Genomic DNA, 22,037 nt, shown 5'->3' on the forward strand with positions numbered 1-22,037 from the left:
TGCTACTGAGGAAAAATAACTTGCTGAGATTCAGAGCTGGATTGTCTCATTCTGAAGCCCATGTGCTTTCCCAGGAAGACTTAAGATTCAAAGATGGATAGAGTTGAAGTCACTAAATGTTTTTTTAATGGTACTTGCCTTTCTTGCTCAAAATCTGATTTTATTTTAGGATCATGTCTTTCCACCAAAAGACTTGTATTATTCCTTTTTCCATTTACATGAAACCCCTCGTTTTGAAAAAACTTCATAAACAACAGTGAAGCTTCTAAACAGCATTGAGATAATCTGATTTTCCAATTAAAGTGATAAAAATTTTTATCAAATTTAGGGTTTTGATGCATTGCCCTCTACAGGCTTATTGAGAGGCATGTTATTTATAAATTGTTATTAGAATTTGAAAATAGCTGGAACACTCTCATACATAATCAGTCCTTTCTCACGATTACTATTTTTAGCAAAGCCTGGGAGCCAGGAGGTCCTAGTTAGAGCCTCATCCTGTGAAATCAAAGGAGTCCTGGACCATTTCAGAAATTGGGGGCACAATGAAAGACTTTTAATGATAGAAAGCAAACAGGGTTGTTGGACGGAGGTAGGTGGGGGCTGGGCTAGATGGCAGATGGGCATTAAGGAGGGCACTTGTGATGAGCACTGGGTGTTGTAAGTAATGAATCACTGAATTCTACTCCAGAAACCAGTATTGCACTGTATGTTAACTACCTAAAATGTAAATTAAGATTATATATATATATGTATATATAGACTTTATTTGAATAAAGGAAAAAAATTTTTAAAAATTGGCACAGAAGTTAAAGAGGAAGAAGGGTGTGAAAAAATATATGTGATTAGTAAAAATGTGATTATTTGCTTTTTTTTTTTTTTCTTCTTCTTGTAATCTCTATACCCAACATGGGGCTCGAACTTAAAACCCTGAGATCAAGAGTCCCATGCTCTTCTAACTCAGCCAGCCAGGCACTCTGATTATTTGCTGTTTTAGAGTGCAGATTTTTTTACAGTGACAAACTACCTCTAAAAAAATTCGGACTTGCAAAGAAATAACTCTTTTCCTGACAAATAACATCACATTTAAAGAATAATGAATTATTTTATTTATTAATAAATATTCATGTTGAAATTTCTTCAGTGGTTTCAGAAATATCCTTTACAACTGGTTTTTCCAGTGTAGGATGATGCAGTGCGTCTGGTGGTTCTATCGTAAGTCCCTTTTAATTTGTAGCAGCTCAAGAGATTGGCCACTTGACCTGTGGAAAGCAGCTTCCAAACTTTAATATGTGTACCAATCATTTGAAAATCTTATGACGCAGGTTCAGATTCAGTTGCTCTAGGCTGGGGCCTAAATGTTGGTGTTTCTAACAGGCTCCCAAATGATGCCAGTGCTGCTGACCCATTTATCACCCTGAGGAATGAGACTCGAAAAAGTCCCATGTTCCAGATTTCTGATTATTTTCTCCTGGTGCCTTTTAGTTAAATTTCTTTAACTTGGAAACTAAATCTATAGGTTTGATTAGATTGAATCATTTTGGCTGATAGCATCATGTATCATAATCGTCTCCCTGGATCACATCAAGAAACAATATCTCATTGTTCCATCATTAATGATGCTAAGTTGAGCACTGGTTTAGGGTAGTAGCCACATGATCTTCCCATGTAACCAGGAAAGGGTGGTGGTTTCTGCTTGCAACTTAGAAGTTACCTCTGTGGTATTTGGCATCACACAGATATCCAGTTCTCTAAACCATTCACCAGTTGATAATCCTTTCATGAATCAGTAATGTTTCAGAAGTTGTAAGTGATGATTCTTAATTGAAATTTCTTTGGTTTTTACTAACTGCCGTTGTTTTGTGAAATAGAGCTTTCCTTCATCAACTGGGACTTTTCGGTTACTTTATAGAAGACAGTCCCTGTTGGAAAAGGGGATAAGTGCTAATTCTTCCCTTTATTTTCCTATTTTCAAAGAGTTATTTTAAAAGCCATCCCAATGAGACAAATGAGTTTTTTTCTAATTTTCTCCTTTGTTTTTTGACATATCACGGAAAACTGAGTTTTCCATAGAATCTGTATTTTAGTCAGCTGTATTTTTTTTTGATGCTCACGTTGTTAGTTTTGACTACTGGTTGCCTTTTTATGCTTGATCTCAACCAAAAGGCTGAGAAGGGTTTACTGATTGCCTTTTTTTGAACCACCTCCAATCTTACCCTTTGGATCTTTGAATGATCCCTTCTTTTCTAGCTCAACAAGATAATCCAGACATTTTGTACTTGCTCTAGGCATGGAGCAAGCTGTTTCTCCAAGGACTCCTGGATGATATTAGAAATGAAATGAAGTGAAAATTTAGACTTTAGGGATGTCATTGATACTGGGTGACATTGTTTTTAGGCCCATTCTGTGAACTGAGCTAGAAAATACATATTTTTTTTGAATCCTGAACTGAAACTGGTACTTTCAGTTCAATTTTAATATTTTTACTTAATTTTGTATTTGAAACAAAACACAAATTTTGTTTCTCTTATACTTGATTCCTTACAGCAGTAGTTCTCAAACTGTAGCACTCACCAGAACCACCTGGCCAGCTTCTTACCCTTGCTAGGCCCCATCCCCTAGAGTTTCCAGTCTAGTAGGTCTGGATGAGGCTCAAGGATATGTGTATCCATGTTCTCAGGTGATTTTTGAGGCTGCTGGTCCAGACTGTACTTTTGAGAACCACCCTTAGAACGTGGTTTTCTCAGAGTAAAGGCGTTGAGCCAAATTGAAGATAATTTAGGAAAAAATAGCCAGATCTTTCAAAGATAAGATATATGCTTTGCATATTTGACGACAGAATGGAGAAAACCAAGATAATGGGGCAGGAGGTGTGGATGGAAGTGGAAGTCTCTCAGCTTCCAGGAATTTTGGAGAGAGGTAGTGTGAAGACAAACAGGTTTCAGGGGCCCCTGTTTAATTTGGCAAGAGATTTTTCTCGTCTTCATCTGACTCATCATAATGTAAAGGAAGGAGGGGTGATTTGAAACGATTTGAGCCTGCTACTAATACATTTTTTCCTGATATGTTTTGCATTTCAGATTAGGGTGCTTCCGTTTCCCTCAAGTCTTGTTAACTGTAAATGACAAGTTAGCTAATTTTAATAGAAACTTACAGGTCCTTTGCTTAATACTAGTGTTTTAAATGTATACATAAGGCAGTCTTAATCAGAAGCTTATAAAGATGAAGTCTTTCGTGTAATTTGACTTTTTTTTTTTTTTTTAAAGATTTTATTTATTTATTCGAACAGAGATAGAGACAGCCAGCGAGAGAGGGAACACAAGCAGGAGGAGTGGGAAAGGAAGAAGCAGGCTCATAGTGGAAGAGCCTGACGTGGGGCTCGATCCCATAACGCTGGGATCACGCCCTGAGCCGAAGGCAGACGCTTAACCGCTGTGCCACCCAGGCGCCCCTCGTGTAATTTGACTTTTAACTTGGGGATCCATTAGAAAGCTTGCAGTTTTTATCTGATTAAAAAATCCATCTGACAGCTGTTTATATAGCATGACTTCCCCAGGTGTGATAGGAAATGGGGTAGATTGTGCAGTCTGAGAAGGGGGTGTGAGGGACTAGTTTAAGTTTCTGCTAACATTTTGCCTTTGTTTTTTTCTAAAAATGAAAAAGTTGCAGTTTTGCCACAATTAGGTGGCTTTCTATAACATCTTTCTTTTAAAAGGTCAGAGTGGGCATTTTCAGATCTGCCCCATTTACTGAATCTCATTAACGTCATGTTCCAGTGTTTTTTGTTCTTTCAGTTAGGTGATTTGTTTCATATAGTTAAGCTTTGCTCTTAAAAGCTAAAATATTTTGACCTTAAATATTGTGTCGGGTTTTTTTTTTTTTAAATGGTTTTTTAGAGTTTTGGGTGGGGCAGGTAGGTGGTAAGAGGGGGTGGTTTTTTCTTTGGCTGAAAAGCATCATTACACACATCAGTTTATTGTTTTTTGCTGAAGTAAAATGCTGCTTTCTAGGCCCTTGAGGAATTTGGAGCCATTTTCCGAAAAGCCGAATGACTCTAGAATGCTATCTTACTCTGTTTCTCATTGATCTGCTTCTTAACTTTGCCATGCTGGGCAAGTGATGGAGGTTTTTAGACTCACTGTTAAGGTAGGCAGAGTCGGCTGCCTTACTGGAGTCCAATTGATAACGTGTTGAAACAGGCATTGCAGGTCCTCTGTGGCTCTTTTTCATGTGTTCTCCTAGTGAATACGCAGTTGAAATTGTAAGTGCTGATTACTAACTTCAGTCTGCGTAGTAACCGCTACATTCACACAGATGGCTATTTGATTCTAAAGCACTTTTTGGGGGCACTTGGGTGGCTCGGTGGGTTAAGCGTCTGCCTTCGGCTCAGGTCATGATCTCAGGGTCCTGGGATCGAGCCCCACATTGGAATTCCTGCTCAGTGGGAAGTCTGCTTCTCCCTCTCCCTCTGCTGCTCCCCCTGCTTGTGCTCTTGCTCTCTCTCTCTCAAGTAAATAATCTTTAAAAAATAAAGTACGTTTTGAGAGGCGCCTGGGTGGCTCAGTTGGTTAAGCGTCCAACTCTTGATCTCAGCTCAGGTCTTGATTTCAGGGCCCTGAGTTTGAGCCCCACATGGAGCCTATGTAAATAAATAAAGTACTTTTTGAGTCCTGAAAGATCATATTCAGCATATTGTTTATTTTAAAATATCTAGTAATTATTATCTGATAATTGGTCAGTTGCATAAAGGCAGTAGTTTTATTGTAACCTTTCTGAAGTCTGATCAAAGTTGTAAGCTTTCTCCATTAGAAAAATGCTTCTATGCTCAGTTTTGGGTGAGTTGAGCCCCCCCAAACAGATCATTAACCTATTTGTAATAAAGTACTGAGGTCAGTTTTCATGTGATTTGCATATACTCAGTCTTAATATTTCAGTCATTATCTCTAAAGCATATTTTTTAAAAAAAATTCAGCTGCTAAATATTTTTGATAAATATTTACTGTATATTTTTAAAATATAGTTATGGTGATCTAGCAATTTTAGAAAATAAAAATTAAGATCTTATAGGTAAAATTTTTTTCATACCATTGTTCATGAAATGGTTACAAAAGAAACCCGTACTTTGGTGTTAAATATTTTTTCCAGCCCTTTGTTTTTTTTTAAGCTGGAAAAATAATTGTAATTTGTAACTGTTACAACAAAGGACTTAACTTCCTAATATGTAAAGTGCTTCTAAAAATTAAAAGAGTAGTGGTCAGAGAAAAAGATAGCCTTACTTAAAGAAACATATAGGTGACTCCTCTTACTGGTTGGAAGTTGAAAATCACCACCAATTTAGCTTTTGTTTAATAGAACCCACTAGGAATCTAATGTAAGGAGATAAAGAGAAAAAAGTATACAAAGAAGGCTTGTGTATGCAGGACGGTTTCGGTATTGATCTTCTGTCTAAAAATTTCTCTAACCTGCTCATTCCATTAAATTTATGAAATTGCCAAAACTTATGCAAACTGTGTGGCTGCGTTTATAAATATTAATTTGTAGACAGTATAGGTGTTTTTAAGCTGCAAATTTCATGCCTTTGACACTTTCTAAAGCATTTACTTATGCATGTGTAAACATACTAAATTATAGAATTTAAGATTTTGCTTAGTGGCTTAAGTATTCATGTAACCAAAATTAGACCCTTTCCCACCCTAATTATACAAAGTTTCGTTTGGATTGAGTTATTTCTTGAGGGATTATTTTAAAGGTTGTTTAATAACCTATACCAGATAAGAGGCACTTATTACTAGGGTATTTTTGCGTGTGTGTTTTTTTTTTTTTTAAAGTGGTAAAGTTGAAGGAAAATGCTTTTTAAAGGTCTTTTGAATCCATCCTATTTACAATAAGCAAGTTAAAACTTTTCTCTTTTCTTCCAGATAAAGCTTCACCAAGAAGGTTGCCCAGGAAACGGGCACAGAAGAGATCAGTGGGATCTGATGAGTAAATGTTCCTTTGTGCAACAATTCAGTCTTTACTTAACCTGCCCTAATGTTTTTCGGCCTGATGGGAATTAGTGCAGAGAAGCCATATCACCATAGAAGGCAACTACTACTTATGTGTGGACTGAGCAATCAGAGTCTGTGGCGATAATATTACTGAAAATGCACTGCATTCATTTTTCTAAAGTAACAAATTTGGGTTTTTTTAAGCCATTAAAATCTATATGTGTGCGTGTGTATGTATGTGAGCAGTTGGTGTTACCAGAATCATTGTTGAACTACCTGAAGCCTGCCTTTAGAATACTAAATATAATGCTGTTGTTTCTTTTTGACATTTTCTGATATTTCCCCCCAAAACTCAATATTTGTCCAATATGATTGTGGATGTCCTGCCTTAGACTGTTTGAAAGAAAACAATTTGTTTCTTTTTTAGAATTCCTCAAATCCGGTTGATGGCACAAATTAGTATTTTGTTGTTGCTGTTCTAAACAACTAGTATTCTAAAGGCACAAACAGGAGTAGCTGCTTTTTAGCAATAGAATTGTTTTGGTATTTTGCTGCTGTTTACTATAATGCGCGCCTTCAGAAAACTTCCCAAATGAGTCCGAGGAATTTGGGGATTTCTAGCAACAAAATTGTGAAGCATGAGAATTCTGCCGATTTTGATACATAAAACCTACCCCCCACTCTTTTTTTTTTTTTAAACAACAAAAAAAAAAAGGTACATTTTTGGGACCTGAGTTGTGTGTTATCCATTGTGTTTTATTTCTGACCCACTTTGTTTTTTTTTGTTTTTTTTAAGAGATCATATTTTTTCCTTAATAGGAGTATTTTGCTTGAGAAAAATTGCCTTGGTCTATAAAGTAAGCAAAAAGTCAATTTATACGGGCAGAGATACATTACAAGTAATACTAATTTCTTAAAAAAAAAATGAGTTGGATATTTTTTTAAGTGGTTAACCAATTGGTTTTATCTAATCTTTTGGGTATTTTCAGAAAAACTTTTTTTAGTTAATCTGAAGAATTCTAAAATTTTAAGCACTTAAGATCTCAGAACCAAAATTAAATTGGACTTCATAAAATCCTGTTAAAGTCATTCTTGTCCTAGGTGGTAACTTAAGTTTGGCATTATTGTCAGACTGGATAAAGGGTAAAGTAAAAGAGTATGAACAGATAAGAGGCTTTTCCCCTCTGTCTTTAAGCCATATTCTGCCAGTATGTTTTATAAAGAAATGGTAAATGAAATTCTAGTGGCTGTTTAATTCCTCATCTGTCTTTATTACAGTGAACTGACCCCTCCTCCCCTCTTCATTATAATCCCCACCCATGCCCACACGAAACAACAGCAAAACAAGACACACAAACAAAAAATCTTACCAAGTATTTAAACATCTGAGCCAAAGCCTATGACAGTAGAATAGAAGTTATTATTGTATAGTTGTTAATCACTTTGCAAGTAGGGGCTAAGGTGTCAAATTATCTATATTGGCATTGCTGAACTATAAACTTTCTATACCTGTAATATAAAGTGTTTGAGTTTTTAATTGGGCTGTATGATCAGTAGCTTATTTTGAAAAAGCTCTATGAGCTGTAAAAACTGCATGTTTTTGTTTAATGTAATATAGGAGACCCTCCACCTTCTCAAGGAATATAATTCAAAACATTGTTTTGTGAATTCCTAAGTTTGTGAAACTGCTAGAACATAATGCAGTGAGGTGTAATTACAAAATTTAAATGGCTTCTAGTCAGTTCATTGACTACTTGGTGGTACTTAGTGGCAAAGCCACACTGAGTTACAGGTGCCAGCCCTTCTGACTCCTACGTGATTGCCTTACATGCTAGCCTGTCCACTGCTGAGGCTCAGATCAATGCCTCAGAAATCGTTTGTCCTGTTCTATTTTTAGCTTCGATTGGGAACAGTTGAAAGCTCTTAAATCCTCAGCTGCCAGGGTCTTCTATAGTATCAGTATGTGTTTAGCAGAAAACTAACTCCATAATGAATGGAATTCAATTCCACACATGGTTTGTTCAAGCACACTTAATAAGTAGCCTATTTTTTAAATGTTTTTTTTAAATGTAAATATTTGGATGAAGTTTTTAAAGTTTGTTTTGATATATTCATTCACCATGGTTTCAGAATTCACCTTTTGAGCAAATGGGTCTCAGAATCTGTAAAATGAACCAAGAATCTTGTGTATCAAACCTGTCACACAGACATGTGAGAATAATGTGTTCATAAAGCATGGATCTTGCTTTGGTTGTATAGCTTCATCATTCATTTCACGGTCTTACATAGTCAGTGACTTTTCAGACTACCCGTGCCCTCTGAAGTGGTGTCTGAGCGGGGGTGGGGGCGGGGCGGGTATGGGACCTGCAAGGTCCCTGAGGAAGATAGAAATCAGAAGAAAAGGAACATGGCTTGATTTTAGTGGCTTTTAATTTTAAGTAAATTTCAGAAAATAGTGACTTTGATAGGAAAAGGTAGATTTAGATCTTAAAAAAAAAAAAACAAACCAACATTAAAAAGCCACTGCCTTAAAGGTGTATTTGCAGTGCATTAGTCTATAATTGTACTTAACTCTGTTGAGGAGTAGTTAATAGTGGCATTGTGACCTTGAAATCTTTAATGACTTAACGTTATTTTGGAGGTACAGGAGTAGGTAAATGTAATATGTTAGTCTCTCATATAGCATTCATCTTTTTTGGCACAATGATACCCAAACCCTTGGCTGAAAGAAGAGAGAAACTTGGTTAGTGCATTTAAATAATGATGTTTTTTTTTTTTTCTTTAACTTTGAACTTGGCAATACACATTGTCTCTCACCAGGATTTTGATAGGTTACAATCCTTGGTTTTTCATTCTTTATTTTAGTTCCAAAATTAGATGTTAGCTTTAATTTAAAAATTTAAATCTGTATTTCCAGGTACACTTGAAAAAATTGGCCACATATTTGCACAGCATCATTTATAGCTGTAAAATCAATACATTTGTTCTAGTTTTACTAAATAAAATCCTACTTTGAACTAATTATCTACAGCTAGGGAAGAGCAACCTGACCCGTCAACCCCTCACTTACCAGCATGAGCAGAATATTAGGATAGTATGAGGCAAGAACAGAACTTAACTGACCTGTAAACTTCTCAACGGTTTCTTTAGGCCTCTTACAAACTTTACCAGTTAATATTTGTATGATTTTATTCTTTGTTTACACAAAAGCCTAGACTTTTATAGTAATTAATTCTATATATAATCTGAAGTTCTGGAGTTTTCCCTTTTTCAGACTTTGGAATTATTTAGGAGTATGGTTCTGAGGTTCGGGTACCATTTAGCTGGTTTTTTAAAGGCAGTAGAAAAGGAACTCATTGATTAAACATCAGCCATGGACTGTGTTCTGTTGGGCCTTTCCATTCATCATCTAGTAAACCTTCACAACAACTCCCTGAAGGAAGGTGATTGTCACTTTATAGATGGAAAGAAACAAAACCTCTTGAATTTGAGTAGCTTGCTCAAGGTGTTACATATTGAATTTAGATTCAGAGCTTTTGCTAAAACTCCTGCATTCTTTCCCCTGCACCATGTTTAAGATGGAAATTTTATAAAACCAAGCACTTGGGCAGGTTACAAATACCAAATTCAGCAACCGAAAAGTTCCAATAAACTCAGTACTTAATACACTCTATTTCTACTTGTACTATACAAAATAGTATATAAATGCCACTCAACTCCGGAATACTATAAAATAACCCCCAAAGAGTCTTCTGAGCTGTTATGAATCGATTTGTGTGTTAGTTTGTGGTATATACATATAATTCGAAATTTTTTATATAATTCAGTTATCCACAGTTCCCTATTTAATCTCAATAATGACACCTCTTTAAATACCCTTGATTAACAAAATCATGGTCTTTAAAAACATTTTAAGATTGATATGCTAGTTTGACTGGATTTTCAAGTTTTAAAGGGTTGAAGATTCATCTTCATGTTAAAAGATGAGAGTGAAGTACAGTTGGCCTCTGAACAGCGGGTTTGAACTGCATGGGTCCACTTCTACGTGGATTTTTTTCAATAAATACAGTTCTGTAAATGTATTTCCTCTTAAGATTTTCTTAATCTTTTTTCTAGCTTTATTGTATGTGTGTTAACTGTATAATTGATAATGGGTCTGGCCCACCATAGGCTATTAGTAGTCATGTTTTTGAGGCATCAAAAGTTGTATGTGGATTTTTGTGCAGGAGTCAGTGCCCCGAAGCCCACCTTCAAGGGTCAACAATACTCATTCTTGGGTTATACAACGACACAAAACTGGGATTGTAAGTTAGGCTTCTGTCTTTTTTCTGTTCAAGTGTGGATTTCCCTTAATGGGCACTGTAGAGCATTAGAAAGAAAATCCAGTATCCCCTAGAAAACATGAAGAACAACCCTTACATAGATTTTTGTTATAGTACTTGTGATGATCTGTCACCTTGGTGGTACGTCTGTGTGTCTCCTGGACCGTGAGTTCTGCATCTTACTTGCCTTTTATCCCCCGTTTCTAGCTTGCAGTTTTCATGTGGAAACCTTATCACAAATGTATTTTAAAGAAAGAATGAGAAAATGCGGGCCGGTTTTCATTTGTCATTCTTCCATGGGATTGCGTTTAGAAGCATTCCTCATGATAACTCAGTATCATTGGCAATTCCGTGAGGTTGAACAAAGAAAGATGGTATGGTTTGCTAACTCTGTATCATTGGCAATTCCGTGAGGTTGAACAAAGAGAGATGGTATGGTTTGCTATCCTTCGGATTGGGAATGAAGTCCAACCTGGCCACTAAGCAGTGTGACCTTGAGAGGGCAGCTCATCTGTGGAGTCTTAATGTGTTCTTTTTAAATTGAGAGATTCTTTTTAGATTGAGAGAGTGTCCCAAATTGATTCTTTTACCTACAGACCCTTAATAGGATGTTATTAAACGATTCTTAAATTTAGTTAGCAAAAGCGAAAGAAGTAAGGTATAGCATGGACTCCTTTGTGGCTGCCCGGGTTCAAATTCCAGCTCTCTCTCAGAGTCAGATTGCATCATCTCGTTGGCTTCAGTTTGGGTGCCTACCTTTTAGAGTTGTTAGCTGTTCAGAACTTTGCCTGGCGGATCAGAAGCTACGTAAGCGATCGCTGCTGCTGTTGTAAAGGCCCATGTTGTTGTAACGTTGTGTGAAGCATATGAGTGGGAGGTGTATATGGTACTTTCTGGACTTTAACACGGATAGTAGTAAAATTCTGTAGAGGAAAGCCGAATTAGTGGTATTTTTTTTAGCTGAAGAGTGGAAGTCCTAAGGTGGACAGGTGATGTGGCTAGCTCTCTGTGTATAATAGTGAACTAGACCAATAGGGCCGCCAAGGGGAGTGTTATTATAATCTATTAGAGCCTGCCCATCAAACTGAGAATTACATTCTTCAGAACACTTGGGGCGGCTGACGTGTTTTCCAGTGATGGCGTTGCTCTTCAAAACATTTTTTAAATTCCTCTCAGAATTTCTTCGAGCTTCACAGAGAGCTGCCCAAAGAGAATCCATCTGATTGGAACATTTTCAGAAATCCATTTGATCATCTGTCTTACATTTGTCAGAATAGGTGCTGAGGTTCTAAAGCATGTTAGAGAGGAGTATGAGAAGTATTTTCGTCAAGAATGGTGTTCAGATTGGCAGGTATATGTGTATCAAACACCAGCTCTGTTCCACCACATACATTCCTACTTAATCCTCACAACCACCCTAGATAACCCCATTATCCGTGATGCAGCCGCTTCAAGGAGCCCAGAGGCACGCGTGGTGCAGGTTTGGTGCGTGGCTGCCTCCAGCTGTGTTGCAACAAGACCTGTGAATCCTGGACAGGGAGACCTTCGCATTACCGCACAAAATCTGCTTACCTGTGTTCTAGGTGCTTCGCTTGGGCTTTGCCTGATAACTTTCTCTGAGGTAGATACCTTCGTATTTCCTTGTGCAGCCACAGCCAACAGTCAGGATAGATTTCTCAATACTGTGGACAGTGGCTCTTTGACGAGGACCTGTTGCCATCGTCTGAGGTACAAGAGTGAAAGTCACTGGTCCTCAGCACCATGAAAACGGGGCTTCATCCCTTGAACTCTCCTGAGCAGTTTGTTATTAGAGTCACGTGTGTTTTAAGGTCTTGTATTTGATACCACAAACTGTTGATAATCAAGTGAGCTTTTCATGGCTAAAAATACTGGTTATGTATTTCAGTTCGCCCCTGCTAGCTGCTGGCACTGTGTGTCTCCACTCAGCGGGACGTAAGAGCTGGAGCAGGCTGCGGCCTGCCGGCCCTGAAGCTGTCTGCAGAGAAGGTAGTGGCGGGAGGACGACTCCACACGGTAGTTGGAGAGCGTTCTAGCTTGACTCCTTAGTGGAATTCTAACCGGGTAACAACCCACATCTGGTTTAGAATGAAGCCCCTGCCTGGAAGTAATCTCATTTCGGGAACCACCAGTAAGATCCTGTGACTGTTTGGTCACTGTGGTGACTTTTCATGTGGCTGATGGCCTGATAGTTTGGTTTCAAGGAGAATTCCTGGATGGGTGCTGTCTTGGTCTGTGCAGGGAGACCACTGTCTACACAAGGTGTTCAGAACTGTTATTGGGCCTTCTTCGTTGTCACCAATCCTGTCTTTCAGATTCTTGAGACTTCTGTCTCCAGATGTGCACTTCCTTTCCCATCATCCTCACCATCTCTGACTTTTCTCCTTTTGTGCACATCTATACAAAAACCCTCCTAATCTTAAGTCTTTTGCGTGATTCTCTTGCCCCTCTAACTGCATTCCTGTTTTGTTGTTTTCTCTCTTTGTCAGAGTATCTCTTAGGCTACTGGCTTCTTTTTCTTCACTAGGCTTTCAGTCTTTCACATTTCTTTCAATTTAGCTTCTGTCCAAAAAACCCGTTTTCAGGATCTCATGGTTTCCTATTTGCCAGCCTTCTGCACTCCGAATTCTCTGGCCTTGACTTGTGCGATTAACCCATTGACCACCAGCTCCCCCCCCCAAGAGTTCCTCTTCGCTTCTGTGATGCTCTTGCCTCCTTTTCTGATCTCTGACTAACCCCAAACTTGGGGGCATCGTCCTCTCTGCACTAGCTCTGGAGAGCTTTACCTGCTGTTTATTATCTCAGTCCTCACTTATTTTCCTGGTGCCATTCTAACCACCTCTGACTGGTTTCACTTAAACTTTCTATTGTAACCCCGAACAAGCAAGTCACAGATGTTTATTTCCCTCCGTAATTCTCCCCAATCGAACATCTTGCCATTCTCCAGTAACATGGCTCCCACTTGTCCAATATGAAATCTTAAAAAGTCCAAGTAGTCATTTGCACATAAGCATTTAATAAATTCTTACTAATTTTAGCTCTGCTATGAATTAGATTGCAATTCTCTCCATAATCTAACAATTTCAGAACTTCAAAGACATCTGAATTCATTCATTATAGGCAAAATACCTCTGGTTCCAAATATTTCTTTTTATATTTCCTAATTCATTACAGGAGGTCTTGTGTTTGCTATTTTTTTAATTAGAAATTTTTTAAAATTTTTTAAATCATGTTAGTCACCATACAGTACCTCCCTGGTTTCTGATGTAAAGTTCGATGATTCATTAGTTGCATATAACACCCAGTGCACCATGCAATACGTGCTCTCCTTACTACCCATCACCGGTCTATCCCATTCCCCCACCCCCCTCCCCTCTGAAGCCCTCAGTTTGTTTCTCATAGTCCATAGTCTCCCATGCTTCATTCCCCCTTCTGATTACCCCCCTTTCTTTATTCCTTTCTTCCCCTACTGATCTTCCTAGTTCTTATGTTCCATAGGTGAGAGAAATCATATGATAATTGTCTTTCTCTGCTTGACTTATTTCACTTAGCATTATCTCCTCCAGTGCCGTCCATGTTGCGTTTGCTATTGTAATTCTCGTGCTTTCAAACTCGGAATGTGATTTCTGGCGTATTTTCATCAGATTATTTATGACCGCTTTCTCCCTCAGGTTTTACTTGGTGACTGTCTTAAGGATGTTCTCTGGCTGTCATTGAGGACTGCTTAATGAGAGTGGGCCTGAGTAATCCATAACTTTCTTGTGCGCCTTTGAGAAATATTCCTGCTCTATGAGTATCTGGAAATCACGGTTTTTCTAGTTTGGTAAACCCAAGAGTACCCCTTTTCTTTGTTACTTCCATTGGTCTAGCCTACCACCTAAACCGGCCTGCTGTCCTGCAAAATGCATTTTTAAATTTACATATCCCTCAGTTAAGGCTGGTCTTGAAAGTATTTGTACGCAGTACAGGATGTTTCCTAAAGTGGCACTGCATATTATTGCTAGGTCTTAAAGATGAGAAGCACAAAGTGAATCTAAAATACTAACCAAAAAAAAAAAAAAAAAGAAGTACAATATTGATCTTAATTTCCCTCTGGAATTTGTAAAAAGAAAAAAATCCTCACGCATTTTCTGCTTTTAAGTAACAGAGTCTTGTTGTAGAATAAAGATGATTTAAGATGACTTCCGCTTGTGCTGTTTGTCAGCTAGTTGACTTTTCAGGTGATGGTCATAAAACAACTCCCCACCCCACCCCCCGCCCAAGTACTCACACACATACTGAGAGTTTGGGTTCCCAGTAATTGTACAGACTGCATATCCTGACCTTTTAAACATTTTTAAACAAGCAGAGAGGCGTCTTTGGTTTAACTTCCTCATCTACGTTGATGAGTCAGTACTTAGAATTTCCTTTTCAGGATTTTATTGTAAGCAATAGAACTGAATTATGTGTTCTTCATAGAAAAAGTATGAGATCTCCAAAAAACTTTGGAGAGACAGTGATTGTAGCTATGTAATGTTTTTAGTCTTTGCTAAAGGAAAAAATGAGGAATCAAAAAATATTTGGACAGTAAGAACCAGCATTTTAATTTCTTGTCCACAATGCTGGAAACACTGAGTATTAAATGTCAGATTAGCCCACAGTCCGAAGAGCAAAATACCTACAAGGTGCTAAAGCGGGTTTTGCGGTAGGATGGTAGGTTATTTTTTCCTTTTCAAAATGTCTATAATATGCTTCTATTTTTTTTAATAGATTTTTATTTATTTATTTGACAGAGACAGCCAGTGAGAGAGGGAACACAAGCAGAGGGAGTGGGAGAGGAAGATGCAGGCTCCTAGCGGAGGAGCCTGATGTGGGGCTCGATCTCAGAACACTGGGATCACGCCCTGAGCCGAAGGCAGACGCTTAATGACTGCGCCACCCAGGCACCCCTATAATATGCTTCTATTTTATAATGGAAGAAATAAATGTATCTGAGCTTCCTACAGTGAGTATAATAATCACAATGGTTGTGGGCACTTTTGCTGTAGCATAGAAAATGAGCCAATTTTTAAAAACTTGGATGTATTGTCACTTTACATACTCAGAGAAAATTAAGATAAGATTATTGGTGGAAAATCCTTGAGAATATTTTTTTCCTTTTTTTCCTTAAAGCAACTCCAGCTTCCCTTTTAAAAAAAAACAGTAGTTTTTTTAAATGAATAAACTCCATCTGGAGCTGGGTTTGGCCAGGCACTGTGTTGAGTGCTGCCGCTTCTGCCCCACCCTTTGCCTCCCAGTCCCTGTGCCCACGTTGACCCAGCGAGTCCCGTCCTGCCCCTCATCTGGCCTCCAGTCACACTTCCGTGAACATGGAGACCACCGTTGTCCACGGGCCATCTGGTCCTCCCCTGCCTCTCCCCCGCCCTCTGCTTTCCTCTGGCCCCCAGCCTTAGCTGTGATTCCCTCTGCCCCGGTCCCACCCATGCGGGATCCTTGCCTGTCAGCCTTCCCCCACCCGCTCCCCTTGTCCAAGGCATCAACTCCAGCATCTGCGTCACACAGCACTGTTTGTGCTTGTCCGTCTGCCCTCGCCACTAACCTGAAACTACCCTGTGCTTCTGTTGTCTGTCACCCCCTTTTGAAGAACTGTATTTACCAGATCACCAAGTCTTAAAATGGTACCCGACATATGATAAATGTTTTAACAAATATGAATTACTATCCCAGCCATACAGTGAAGTAGGTATATCCTCATTTTGTAAATGAGGAACCTAAGTACACAAGTAACTGACTAAAAACCACTCAGCTACTAAGTGACAGAGCTGAGATTGGAGCATAGACATGTCTGTGTCCAGAACCTTCACATGGTTGTCCTGCCTCCCTCATGATACGGAAGGTGTCCAGGTGGGAGCCCGGTCACCATTCCCTGAAAACCCAGGAGAAAATAGGTTGAATTGCTGTGCCCAAGTCTTGGCTTGATCTTTGCGTGCGCGCGCGCGCGCACACACACACACACACACACACACACACGACTTCCAGCTCCTGTGGCAGACGACTGCACCTGGAGGATTCTAGAGAAGAGGCCGAAATGGCCTCTGGGTGTACATTGCAGCTCCAGCAGGAAGCAGTTACCAACACAAAGCCCAGGAGACTGGCAAGCAAGTGCCCAGGAGTTGCTGTAAGTGTGATTCGTGTGAAATCCCATAGGTGAGTTCTAGAAAAGGAAGTGAAACAGTAGGGAAATCACAGCTATAGGTTCAAAATGAAGAGTCAGTTCCCAAACTGTGAGTGAATTGTAACCTTAAATTTTTTTTTGTTAAATTTTTTTTTATGACTTAGCAAATTGTACCAAGTTGAGAGAATTCAATAAACTGTCATAGGTGCTCAAAAGCTGCCCACCAGCCATTACAAGATTACTGAGAGGAAAGACAAGAAAAGAGAGGTGCAGGCCCCCTTCAAGTAGTTCACGTCAAGAGGCTAGCTGTATTAAGATCTTTTTAATTACTAAGTTTGTAATAAGGGAATAATTAATTACTTCCGTATTTTGGGTTTCATAATTTTAAATCAGTGGTACTTTTCTAGAATTCTCCAAATGATAGGAAAACACTTGAAAGCACAACCATCATTCTCAGGCTAGACTGGAGACCTGTCTGCATTGGTGCGTTTTGCTGCCCTCTGCTGCTAACAGTTGGTACAGCAGTGAAGGGTTCGTTCGCGGGGCTGCCCCTTGGCATTCATTGCTAGAAAGGTGAAGAAGGATTGGGAAAGACAGGCAAGTCTGTGTTAGGAATTTTTCTCTCCTACATCAAACTACTGCTCCAGCCATTGCAACCCAACCAGCCTCTGCATGCCTGTGCTCCACCCCCCACCCCAAACAAAACATCAAAGTGAAAAACACTGTTTTAACTAAGTTGTCAATGAAATGATTCGGATTTTTAAGGAATTAGAATGATCATGTCAGAACAACGAAGGCTGTAGAAGACAGCCCTGTGTGTCACCTGTGGCGCTGGCCAGCCGCGCCCAGAATGTTCTGTAGATTCATCTTACCTTCCGAGAGGGAAACATGGTCTCAGAGGACAAAGCCAACCACCCCTCTGCTTTGCTTCCATCATGTACACACACACACACACACACACACACACACTTCAGATGAACTAACCAAATATTTTCACTTGGACATCAGTGCAGTATGATGGTTGATACTATTGGAATTCGATTTTGTTTGACTCAAGGCTCACCCCATTTAGCGGCTGGATAACCTTAGACGAGCCACTTAACGGGTCTCAGCCTGGTTCTGTAAAATGGGATCATAGTACTAGAGTTATTAGTTACTAATATTCAATAATTATTTACAAAGCCCTCACTATACATGAAGTGTTGCATTGAATTTTTTAAGATACTGCGTGTCATAAAGCTTATCCCAATGCCTGGCCCAGAGTAACCTACTTTTCACCCGTAAGAAGTAGGTTTCTTTTCCTCATAAGGATTGTTGATGCGTCAACCAACTAAAGACCATCATCAGTAACTTTTTTCCCCCTAGAACTTTGAGATTTTGTTTAAAAGGTGTGGTCCTCTTATTATTTCTGGACCTGACGGAGCCTCATATATGATTAGAGTTGGAAAGAATCTTACGAGTTACCTGGTCCAGCTTTTTCGCCCAGTGCAGGACTCTTCCGTAACCCCCTCTATGGACCCCTCCTCTGGGCCAGGCACCCACTCCCCTCCTTGGACAGCTCAACTATTAGACAGTTATTTCTTCAACCCAAATCAACCTCCCCGTGATCTGTGTCCCAGTTCTGCTCTCCAAATCATCTTAGAAAAAAAATCTGCTTGCTTTTTCTCATGACAGTCCTTCATGTATTTGAAGAGACCTAGGATTCCTTCCTTTGTCAAAAGTCATCTTTTATCCAGGCTAAAGTAAAAAGTAATAATAACCACCTCAACTACCCGAATTTTTTTTCTAAAATATTCCAATAATTTTTTTTCAGTGGAACACTGTCTTCATTAAGATGATGGAAAAGATCTAGCCCCTTAAAATCGTACATACTTTATTGAACCATGTGTAATGTCAGGGTCCAAAATAATTATTTGCGATTAAGGATGGAAATAATTGCCCTTTGTTCTCTCCCCCCAAAATGCGTTACTTCGACAGTTACCAGCCGTCAGGCAGCACTTGCGAACGCAGTGGCCCCTGAGATTGCACGGGGGCGGCTCGCTTAAAGCGCGGTGTTCAGGGCGTTGTGCCCAGGGCTTCCGACTCTTGCTCTGGGCGGGGGCCAGCGCTCCCACATACTGCAGCGCGCCCCAGGAGAGCCAGGGGTCCCACCTGAAGGCACCGCCTGGTGCAGAGTAGTGAGCAGCCTGCCCTGTTACGTCTGGGAGCCCCTAACTGGCCAAATGGCAGGCTGGCATTTGTGCCGCAGGCAGCGATGGCTTGCCGGGCCCTAAGTACTCTCCTCTTGCTTGTAGAGAAACGGGGCTGCTTCCCTTGCCTCTTCCTATTGTTCCTGCCCTCTTGTTGGATGCCCCAGAGGGCAGCTGAAGGTGGCAGTGGCGGCGGTGGCGGTGGCGGTGGTGGTGGTGGCTGACCCCTTGAGCACTTCCTGTGATCCAGGGACTCTTGTAAGCATTTTAGTTGTGTTCACTCGGGTCATTGCCAGGGCGCCCTGCCCTATGAGAAAGGTTCTAATCCCATCATGTTCACCCAAGGAAATGGAAGCAGAGATCCATAAAGCAAATTGCCCACTGTCACCCAGCTTTCGAGATAGGAAGGCCATCCAGGATTTAGACCTGGGCAGTGTGACTCCAGGAGCCCTGCCCCGCCTCTCTGCCCCAGCACCCCGACCTCTCCTGGGGCCGTCAGAGCCACCGCCAAACACCGGTGTTCCAAAGACACCTCAAACTCAACACGGGAATTGGCCATTTTCCTCCCTAAACCACTTTCTCCTTCAGTGTTTCCTGTCTCGGTTGGTGACGTCACTGCCACAGGAAACTCCCTTTGTACAGGTACCCAACCCCCTGCCTACCTCTTAGCACTCTCAGCTCAGTCCCTGTACTTGACAAGTGCAACTGCCCCACGTGGGGAATAGGGGTGCTGGCCATTGCCCAGCACTGACCCAGGGTCCTGCTGCCGGGCTAGTCCCTTCAAGCCTCCTGGCCCTGTCGCTCTCCCCTGCTTAAAACCTTGCCGCAGGCCCCCACAGCCTGCAGGACCAAGACCAAGTCCCCTACTCTTTGCCTATACCTGACCTTCCAACCTGCTCTCTCACTAGTGCCGACCTTGAACTTGGATCCCAGCTGAACTGCCTGTTCCCTGCGCCCACCACACCCGTGCCACCTTCCAGCCCTCTCCCCAGATGCCACCCCCACCCCTACCTGCTGGCTGAGCGCCTAGCTTGGGGGTAGCCTTTCATTTTGATATCATCTCAAACTTACAGAAAAGTTGCAGAATAGTACAAATTCCCTATAGCCTTAACCACACTCTGATCATTACTTGCTAACGTTTTGCCACATAGATGCACGTACACACACGCGCACTCTTGCTGACCTGAGAGTGAATTGCAGACATGCCCCTTTGCCCCTGCACACACCGGTGTTTATGTCCTAACCACAAACACACGCTCTTCTTACACAGCCAAACGACAGTTCTCCAAGGCAGGAAATGCAGCCCCGACGCGAGGTTTCTAATCCGCAGGCGCCGGTCGGTTTCCCGAACCGTGCCGGCCGCTCCTCGCCGCTAGCTTTCTCCTGCTTCGGAGCCTCTGCGAGATCACGGGTTACGTTTCGTTGTCACGTCTCAATTTCTTTTAATCCGAAACATTCACTCAGTCTTCCCGGACTTTTAAAGTGTTTTTAAGGCATCCACGCAAGCCGCTTTGCAGAGTGTCCCCCAGCTAGAGCTCGTGGGCTGTTTCCTTGTGAACGGATTCAGATTATGCCTTTTTGGCAGGAACGGCACAGAAGTGACGTGGAACCTTCTCAGTGCCGTGAGTCAGGAGGCACCTGCCGCTTCTGGCTCGTCCCATTACTGCCATGTTGAGACGGATGCCTTGGGAAAGGTGGGGTCTTAGTTTTTCAAGGTCACCTCTTTGAAGGACGCTTCCTTAGCCTCCCCCACCCCGCTTCCAGGCACCCACAGTTAGGTCTGGGGTCTCTGTTCCCATAAGGCCGTTCATGGAGATTTGACTGAATCCTGGTGGTGGCGTGCCTGTCCTCCTCCCAGGCGAGCTCTGGGAGAGCGAGGACCCCTCTTGCTCCCTGACCTGGGGGGGAGGGCTGGCTCAGCACAGGCGCTTCAGACGTATTGCTGAGTGAATGAAAGGATGCGTGGAAGGATCCGGGAGCTGGTTCACTTACTGAAACAAACCCCCAGCTCTCTCCGCATCAGGCTTCGTGGCTTTCTCTGCTTTACTCGTGGAGCATGGCTAAGTTGTTTTCTTTCTGTGTACGCCGGGTTCTCACTGAAAGTGTGGAAGTCTCACTAAATCCCAGTCAAGAGGCACGGTGTTCAACCTTCCTCTGGGGGCCTCACAGGATGGCCCAATTTTAGAAACCTTGAACCGCAGTTTTAGATTTTCCCATTTGTCTCTTCCTGGGGGAAGGCTGGGCAGAGGGGAGATTCTCGGGGTCTCTGATCCGATGAACTATTTGGCCCCAAATGAGCACTTTGGGGGGAAGGCGGGAGCACAGCTCTGTCGCCTCTGTCCAGCCGGCCCCTCGCTGCACCTCGGGGAGGGACGTGGTTCCAGGGCTGTCCTGAAGCCTCTCAGGAGGTCACTGTCTCCCTTTGTTGTTTCAGACGCAGGCGGAGGGAGACGCACTGATGCTGTCAGCAGACCTCTCCTGTGGCCTCCGCCGTCTCCCGGTGTCCAGGTGCCCGGGCTGTGCACTGCGCCGAGGCTGCTGCAGGAACTCCCCTGGACGTGTGGGTGCTGGAGACTGGCCATCCTTTCTGCACCGTTTTGCTCTTGTGACACCTAGGACCGCCCCAACCTGCTCGGCTGGATCCTCCCCCAGCTCCCACTGAAAAGTCGCCCCCAGGAATGGCTGTGGGACCAGGGCTTTGTGGTTTCTGAATAAGAGCTCTTGTGCGTTGTTTCGGGTGGAGAGTTCCTGGTAAACCAGGCTCCCCTGCCCGCAGGTAGGATGGGGCTGTGGGGCCCCGCCAGCGAGGACCGCTTCAACTGTGCGACCCAAGCAGTCGGTTCCTCCAGCCCAGCTTGCTGTTCCCCCATGACATAGACGGTGACGGCGCTCAGGAGATGGGCGGCTCAGGGTGAAGGGAGCTCACCGGCCCCTGGGACATGATGGTTGTGACACATACCTTAGCAGCTTCCAGATCCGTCTTCGGGAAATGGACAAAGATGAGCTGGGCCCGAAGGGGCCTCGGATGCGGTTGGGCAACCACAGGAGTGGCAGGGCCTCGGGAGCAGGAAGAGCTGAGTAAGGAACACTCCCTGGGAGTGCAAGTCCCCAGGCCCTATCAGTGAGGGGGGGGGTCCCTCCAGCCCCCTGGAGGCCTGCTTTCCCTATGCTGGTGCTCCTCGTAGGCTCCCCGGGCTCTTTCCTAATGCTGAACCGAATCAAGTTGCATTGCATTGAGTTGAATTGGACTGAAATAAATTGAATTGAAAGGCCTACAAACAAACATGCATCTCTTGCTGAGTACCAGGCCCTGGGGAATCTCACACCCGGAATACGGTCCCCTCTGCACCAGCTGGGCTTATAGCGATCA

The 22,037-nt window shown here is 42.0% G+C and overlaps 1 protein-coding gene across 3 annotated transcripts in view; it reads left to right on the top strand.

Annotated features, from left to right (window-relative positions):
• The window catches only part of SSR1 (signal sequence receptor subunit 1), a 38,687-nt gene extending 16,729 nt beyond the window's left edge, over positions 1-21,958 (top strand). Inside the window, exons 8-9 of one of the 3 annotated variants that reach the window (XM_011219490.3) lie at positions 5,916-5,979; positions 21,102-21,958. In XM_011219490.3, coding sequence (XP_011217792.1) covers positions 5,916-5,979; positions 21,102-21,126 — 89 coding nt within the window. In that variant the 3' untranslated portion in view covers positions 21,127-21,958. Of the gene's footprint in view, positions 1-5,915; positions 8,487-15,096; positions 15,152-21,101 lie in introns of those variants that run through there. The other 2 variants (XM_019795015.2, XM_002915030.4) reach the window with 2 other exon arrangements.
• Positions 21,959-22,037: the final 79 nt, after the last annotated feature.

The sequence above is a fragment of the Ailuropoda melanoleuca genome, chromosome 5 (assembly GCF_002007445.2).
Source record: "Ailuropoda melanoleuca isolate Jingjing chromosome 5, ASM200744v2, whole genome shotgun sequence".
In the NCBI taxonomy this organism is placed as follows: Eukaryota; Metazoa; Chordata; class Mammalia; order Carnivora; family Ursidae; genus Ailuropoda; species Ailuropoda melanoleuca.